The 8,147-nt window shown below is 39.0% G+C and overlaps 1 protein-coding gene across 1 annotated transcript; it reads right to left on the reverse strand.

The window, feature by feature from the left end:
- Positions 1-2,230: 2,230 nt before the first annotated feature.
- Positions 2,231-6,288, reverse strand: LOC131602378 (aspartate aminotransferase, mitochondrial). The gene is made up of 10 exons (XM_058874466.1): positions 6,018-6,288; positions 5,601-5,686; positions 4,613-4,819; positions 4,382-4,487; positions 3,986-4,090; positions 3,723-3,895; positions 3,431-3,590; positions 2,948-3,043; positions 2,644-2,738; positions 2,231-2,544 (listed from the first exon to the last, which is right to left on the reverse strand). The coding sequence occupies exons 1-10, from the start codon at positions 6,189-6,191 to the stop codon at positions 2,472-2,474; spliced, it is 1,275 nt and encodes a 424-aa protein (XP_058730449.1). The 5' UTR covers positions 6,192-6,288; the 3' UTR covers positions 2,231-2,471.
- Positions 6,289-8,147: the final 1,859 nt, after the last annotated feature.

Below are 8,147 nucleotides of genomic sequence, written 5' to 3' on the forward strand. Positions count from 1 at the left end.
CAGAAAGAGTTCCTTGAGCTCGGCCCAAGACTTGATGGAGTTGGGAGGGAGATTCCTGTACCAGGTCATTGCTCCCTTCCGGAGCGTGGTCGGGAAGATCCGACATTTGATGGAGCCCTGGACGACGTGATACTCCATGACGGCCTCCAGGTTCCTGATGTGGTCGTCGGGATCTGTAGTCCCGTCGTATGCATCCAAAGTCGGGGGTTTTTCCATTCCTCGGGGAAGACGGGCCCTTCTAATGCTTTCAGACAAGGGGCTGCGGAATTCCTCCTCGTCGCTAGCGCTCGGAGAGATCGAGCGTGTGTTACGCCGGGCGGGTTCCTCCTTGCGAGGTTTCCTCCCCTTCCCGGCGAGCCTTCTTTCCTCTCTGTCGGGAGAAGGGCTCTCTTCCTCTGCGGGCTCAGGCCTCCGATTTTTCCTGCTTTTCCGCAGAGGGGAGCGCGAGTAGGACCTTTGGCGGCGGGATCTTTTTGGTGGAGACCGAGAGGAGGATGGTGAGCGTCGGCGAGTCCTCCTAGGCGGGGAGCGCGAAGAGGAGGAACGCGATCGACGGTGTCTCCGCGGGGGAGAGCGGTGACGGTGCCTCTTTTCCAGTTTCTCAATCCGTTCGCCCTGGAGTCGGATGAGGCGGTTGGTCCGCTGCAGCTCTTTGAGGATGACGAGGGTCGAGGGGTCGGTTTCCCCATGGGCATCTGTAGCATCCCGAGTCTGCCGATGGTGAGTTCTCGGTCTCTCACGGGAACGGGTGGAGGAGGAGGCAGTCTGCCCGTCCCTGTGGTCCGTCTCGTGTTGGACGCGAGTCAGCGGTTGTTCAGGCTGGGTTTGGATCAACTCGGCGTTGCGATCGTTCCGAGCTGTGTCCTCTCCGTTGTTCTGAGGTTGGAGCTGCTCGGCCTCGTCATTCCGAGCCTGCTCGACGTGCTGAGGTGGTGGTCTTCTGACGGATTGGGGGGTCTCATGACCCGTCCTTCCATTCCTTTCAGCAGAGTGTCGCCGACCTCCCCGTCGATGCAGAGCCTGGCTGGATTCCTCGATCATGTCCGTAAGACGGAAAGGATCGGGGGTCGGGACGAGGACAGTGTTGTTGTTGTTACCGGCCATGACGATCGAATGATGGATTAGCTTTTGATCTTTGTTTCTTTAAAGAAGGGGAAGCTTGATTCCCACAGACGGCGCCACTGATCGTACCTGATCAGAAGAATCGTCAAGGCCTGCTCGGATGCTGGTCTTCGTGAAGTGAGAGGGGGGGTGTACCTGCAAGGTACTCCGATGCCAAAGTGAGTAGATGAGCAAAGGAGAGCAAGTACTAGCTAAGGTTAGAAGAGAATTGAATACCTGACCCTCTAGTCAAAGAGGGTATATATAGCCCCCAGCGCTGGGCCATGATCTCGCTATTGGGTTGGATTCCCAAGCCCAACTAGGAGACTGCCAGGTTTCCTGAGCGGAAATATCGGAGGTGCGTGTACGCCCTCTGTCCTGGTTAACCGCTCCGAAATCCAAGGGAAGACGCGGTCTTTTAGGAGCCACGTGGCATCCGAGTTGTTCGGAGGATTGGATATGAAAGAGCCCTGCGCGGAGCAGGGTCCTCGGCAAGGATGACGTCCGGGGGAGAGCTAACGCCGAGCAAGGGTCCACTCCGGGTAGGGTGTTAGTGCCGAGCAAGGCGTGTCGGGAAGGCAATGAACTATTCATGGGCCTCTGAGGCTTATTGGGCCGAAAGCGGTGTTGGGCCTAGCCTTGGCCCAGTCCAGAACACTAACGTTTATGGGAGACAACTCTTTGCCAATTCAACTATTACAGGATTACCATTAAAATTTTAAGAAAAATGCTAACGTTTGCCATATAGACACTATTTAAAGGCTTTTTAAGGTACACTATTTAAAGGCTTTTTAAGATAAGTATTTTTTAAAATACATGTATTCAAACGCATTGAAAATTAAAATATTTAATTTTTTTTAAAAATATACCCAAAATTTAATTACACAAAGAATTGTAAAAAATTTTGACCTCAAGTCAATGAATATGTAAAGAATGGAAAATGGTAAGTTGTAATTTTCATTGAAACTTTCAAAATTAAATGCCATTTGCCTTCACAAAGTTTTTCCATTTTCAACAACGGCAGAAATATTAGCCTAACATAAAATTTGCCGCAATCAAACTTACAAGTTGTATAAAAAAATCCAAGGTTTTTAATATTCGCTCTAGGCTTCTAGCATCAACAAAATCATAAAGATTCAAATCCAATAATAATAAAAATGTTGAGGAATAATCATCAATGAAACCTCTTGTTCAATCTTCTTCTCAAATTAGTCAATCTTTTGAATTGCAAATCAACCGATATGAATTTGCATATTGTTACAAGTTCCCATATTTTATTATGCTCCCTCCAATAAGTACTATCTCTGAGGTGTTTGTTGTTTCCAAGGACAAAAATTTGGTACGCTGCTTAACTGAATTACCAGTCTAGTCTAAGCTGATTTTGTAACCTCGTGGATAGCATTAGCGATATATCCAACGTTGCCCGAATTAATACCAGCCATACTGTCATGTGAGTAAACAGTAAGCTCTCATCTCCAAGGAACTCATAATAATAAAGTAAATGGTGATAGAATGAAATAAACATAAGATTAAGTATGTCACCTTATACGGCCATTGCGAGTCATGTAAATGTGAAACTCGCTTGTCAAACGATCAACTTGCTCTGGTGTCATACCGCTGTAGCAGAACATGCCAATCTGCACAAATAGTAACATAGACTCCTTTGAAAACTTATTTTTAACACTTTGATTTGAATATGTGATAATGATGCTTAAGTTCAGTCCTTCAATAAACAATTTATGACCACGCCCCTCTAAGATGCTTGGTCTCCAAGTTACCATAAAATAAGCAAAGAATGGGAAAAAAGTGGTTGAAAGAGATGTGCATTCAACAAATTCTAATGAACCTGATTGGTTATGTGGTTCCATGGCAAAGGAGACCCTAGATTTTCCAAGTTCTCTCGTAGTGCAGTCCTCATTCCAATGATGCGGTCAGCCATAACCTGTAAAGAAGCCATCAATGTATGTTCATTTTCTATCCATTGCCACAACTTATTTATGCTTGTCTATAATTTTGCATTGATCATATTCTTCTTAAATTATCATTTGGAATATATTAGTATAGATTATAGAATAACATGTTTATTAACAAAACTAAGTACAGAAACAGAAATAAGTAGCATATATAACAGAAGTAAAGTAATCTTAAAAGACTAGTAACATAACAGATATGTGCATATGATATATTCTCCCCCTCCACTTTACAAAAACAGCATACAGCAGCATTAGATATCTTGTATTAGAATTAAGTTTTCGAGGGAAAAAGAAAATTTTTGAGGGAAAAAGAAAAGGTTGAGAGAGGTGGGAAGTTTGATATAACAACGCCATACCTTAACTTCTGTGAGCCATTGCTTCTTCAACTCTGGATCACCAAGGACAGTTGAAACAACAAGTGCTCCATGAAGAGGTGGATTACTGTACATGGGTCTGGAAATCAACTGCAACTGGCTTTTTACTGCCACAGCTTGTTTTTCATCTTCGCAAAGCAAGCTGTAATGCAATGAACTCAAAATCATAAGTGCTATCTTTGCAGAATGTAATTTACATTTTATGCTTAAGTTTTACTTTAACAGTCTACTTACCACAAAAATATCTGTACTCAAAAGATTAATATAAAATTACCTAAGGCATCCTACTCTCTGGCCATACAGTCCCATATTTTTTGCGAATGATTGGGCAAGTCCTATTGAATGACCATCATCGAGGAAAATCCTGATGGCTTTTGCATCTCTTTCTGGATTGCCACTAGCAAAACCTTGATATGCCATGTCAAACAAAGGGAAATGACCTTTAGCCTGCAAACAATCATAACAGCGAACAGCAATAAGAATCAATAACTGAAACAAGATTAAAATCCCATGATTCAATATATCATTCCCGTTTACCTTTATTTGGGAAGAGATCTCTCGCCATTGTTCTTCTGAAGGATCTACCCCAGTAGGATTGTGAGCACAAGCATGAAGCAAAAAGAAGGAACCACTGGGAGCATTCTGTGTAACATAGTACCATTTTAAGAGGCAACAAGAGTACATAGTATGTTTTAGAAGAAAAAAAACTTGGGGAAGGGGGAAATTATTATCAATTGAAGTGACACTGACGGTCATTCACTACCGTCTTCGAAGGGAAATGAATTTCGCCCATTGATGTTACAATGTCAAACTCCTACTAGGGAGCTGACACCTCATGGAGTGAAGAGTACGGATTAATAGCAAAACATCATCTATAAAAATTGACCGCTGATAAAGCTAGTCAGAAAAATTCTATGAATCAGAGCAATATACCTTAATGTCCTCCAGCAGTCCAGAAAAATCCAGTCCTTTAGACTCGGGATGATAGTAACGGAATGTCTTTATAGGCACTCCAGCATCTCTCCAAATGTTATGGTGGCTGTAATTCATTACATTATTAGAAAAATAACTCCATGCAACATATCTACCAAATATCAAAATTTATAACTAAATACCAAACTCTTTAGACTCAAATGGTCAATGGAGGATTTGGATAAAACTCACTTGGACCAAGTGGGAACTGGTATATAAATTTGAGAGTTGGGATGAAAGCGCTGTTGAAATGCGGCAAAAAGTCGACATGCACCAGTCCCTGATAAAGCCTGAACTGCAGCTATTCTTTTATCCTTGATGAACTCAGAGTTCTCTCCATATGCCAGCTTCAGTGATTCTTGAACCATATGTAAGCTTCCACCCATAGGAAGATACTCCCTGCTCAAACATTTGCAACAATGTAAAGCAATGGCATAAACTAAATTAAGCAATACTAAAACAAAACTGTTCCAGAAGAACATTACTAGGGACTTGTTTGTTATTATTCTAATAAAAAGGCAAAGTTGAAAAAAATAAAATAAAAAAATCATGCACTGTAGCAATTGACTGCTACTACCATTTAAAATAAAATTTGACATAAAAAAATAGAAGTTTCCAACTAGTTGCACATTCTACAAAACTAATTACATTAAGCATCTTGTTTAATAGTTTGGTACACATTCCAATACAAATTTATGAGATGTGGTGGAACCCACAAATTTTAATCTTTGAAACCAGAAAAAGCAGAAGCAATAAAATAGGATTCCCTACATAACCCAAAACACCTAAAGAGAGAAACCAATTACACTAACACCACACAGATCAAGGAATCATGAATAGCTATAGCTGTCAAAGTACACAGCAACAACAGTTAGGTAGCGTCCTATTTCCAAAGAGATTATGCCTTCCACAACACAAACCCAAAAAGCAAAACCAACTAGTGGATTACATTACGTGACCACCACAAATTGTCACATGAAAGCAACCAAATCAAAGTTCCATTCATACAAGTAAAGTTGTAAACACAAAAATCAAACACTTAATTTTAACAAAAATACAGTATTTAACAGGTTCTCATAATTTTTATACAGTATTTTCAAATCTATAACAAGTATTCTAAAATCAATGTTAGAACTTAGAATTAGCCAAAAAAGATAAATAAATAACAAGTTTCACTCACATGAATTGGTTTCCTGCAATTCTCTTCTCTGCTTCTCTAACACATCCCAAAACCACTGGTTTTCCGTTGTCATCGCGATATGCACCCTTTCGTAATTTGCAAATAAAACAAAAATTCAAGTTACATGATTATCCATTCCAAATAAATAAATAAATACTAAATCAAATCAAGAAAATCACAATTTAGTTTGCATGCAAATATAATCTTTAAAAAACAAATCTGAAACGTACGAATCTGAAATCTGAATACAAAAAATAAACGAAATTCATATAGATAGATAGAAAAACAGTGCTGCTCTGTTCTGGTGATTAGATTTGATAGTTTCGTTTCACTCTCTTTCTAAATCGAATTGAATTTTACAAAAACATGCAGAAAAAGATCCGAAGCAGAGAGAGAACGAAAATACGAAGGACTTACTACTCCAACATTGATTTTGTTAGGACTCTGATCAGCGAGAAAAGCTTCGGTAACTCCGAGGATCGGATCCTTGGGAGCCTGTTCGATGTTTCTGAACCACGAAGACATGAATCTAGCTCCGGTAACGGAGCTCTGGTTGAGGAATTTTCTGTTGAGAACATTGCGAATAGCCATGAGAGTATGGATACAGAGCAGAGAGGTAAGAGAAGAATTGAGCAGAACTGGGAACTCAACAAGGAAAATGCAAAAAAGCAGGTATGTGTCTTTTTCTTCACTTCTTAAATAAACAAATTAATATAATGAATATATGGGAAATATTTATTACCAAATATTGGGTACAAATACAAAGGAGTATTTTATAGAAATTTTTAAAAGAATATTTATTAGTGTAATTTTTTATTAATAAAATATTGAAACGCACAGTAAAATAATAAATTTGATTTAAACATAACATATAATATATTAAAGTTAATAATATAAATAATTCTATTAATTATATTTAAAATATATAACAAAGTTTTTTTTTTCAAAAGTGAAATCAGAATTGCTCGGTGAATGGTGAAGTGGTGTTTTGCTATGATGGATTTGAGCTTTCGATGTGCATTATAATGTTCAAGTTAATGAGAGAATGAAAAGTGATGAGAGACTGAGAATGAACTTGAATACTTCAGAATGATGTATTTTCTCTCTAAACCGTGGAAATGATTTAAACTAAAAGCGAAAAGTGAGGTGTGGATCGACGTCAGACGTCTGATTGATTTGCATGACTAGTAGTGCTTCTAAAGAATGAATTACATGCTCCAAGGAGAATACAAGATAACATGTTATTTGTGCTCGCTATACTTTCTTTACCACTGAGTCTTTCGTCTTGGGTCTTATGAGCGAGCCAGAACAGTTGTCCCTAAAGCTCGTGTCTCTATTTTACAAGATGAGAGTTTGTCGTATATGCTCTAGCCATGCTGCTCTTCTCGAGGAGGTGATAGGCTTTAATGGGACATTATTGTCATTAGAAATAGAAACATTAAACACATTTCTTGTAATAGGCAACATTTTGCTAAGAACAACAAACGCATGTCCATATGCTCACTGATAATTATGCTTCCTCTTTTTAGATTACTTCAGTACTTTGAACATTCTTTATCTCAACAATGGATAGTGTGTAGTTGATCGTATGATCCTTAATGAATGATTCACATATAAAAAGTTTCTAAGCATCATTTATCCTCCTTTCTACCATTCGCGACCTGTAACAAATTTGTACTGTCTTGCTAAATTCTTTCTCGCGAGTTGTGTTACTTTAGTATCTTGGCTAAGCTCATACGTGATCTTTGCATGTTGGTACTTGACATGCATATACAATCTATCTATTTTTCATTCTTCCTTTTATTTTTGACACCTTTTAAGGTTTTATAGGCAAGAGTTTTAGATACCTCTGTCGCTCGAACTCTTGTTATTGGTGCGATTGATTGGAATACTATTTCTTCATTTGTGTTGATTATGCTCTTCAGAATGAATTTTTCACCTACTATGTGTCGCAAGGAAATGGAGATATTTCTTTAGTTTGGGTAGATCCGAAGATGTTAGACACAACATGTGCTTTCTCCTTAGAGACTGGTTTTGATCTAGCCTTTACTAAGGTAGGATCCTAGTCTGAATTGGGAGTACTTACCTCAGAGAAAGATAAGAGGGTGTCTAACAAGTACGATGGATATGTTATTTCTCTTCGCGAGTGTTTGTTCTATTTGATAGGTTTATGTCTCCCTTTCAACATGTTCGATATAACACATTCTAACCCCACGACAAATATATTGCATAATCAGAGTAAAAGCAAGCATATCAAGAGGGCGTCACTTGTATTACAAAAATACAACTTAAAATAAACATACAAAATGCATCCGGTCATGTTCATAACACACATTTGAATATCATGTTTCATATGCACATCACAGCGGAATAATAAAGCGATACCAATAATGTAACCTCATAACGTAAAATCATGCATAAAAGCATCAGGCACTAAGGTCACATATCACAAAATCTCAACATATCTAAAATCACAAAGAGAGTGATACAATATCTCTCAAACATAACATGAAATCAAACAGAAAACCCCTAAGTTTTACATAGCTA

Source organism: Vicia villosa, linkage group LG5 (genome assembly GCF_029867415.1).
Source record: "Vicia villosa cultivar HV-30 ecotype Madison, WI linkage group LG5, Vvil1.0, whole genome shotgun sequence".
Taxonomy (NCBI): domain Eukaryota; kingdom Viridiplantae; phylum Streptophyta; class Magnoliopsida; order Fabales; family Fabaceae; genus Vicia; species Vicia villosa.

Bases quoted from the DNA above. Each gene is read 5' to 3' on its own strand.
- LOC131602378 (XM_058874466.1), bottom strand. From the start codon at position 6,191: ATGGCTATTCGCAATGTTCTCAACAGAAAATTCCTCAACCAGAGCTCC. The intron at 5,687-6,017 runs GTAAGTCCTTCG...AAATTACGAAAG, and splicing joins ACAAAATCAATGTTGGAGTA to GGTGCATATCGCGATGACAA. The intron at 4,488-4,612 runs GTGAGTTTTATC...AATGAATTACAG, and splicing joins CCAGTTCCCACTTGGTCCAA to CCACCATAACATTTGGAGAG.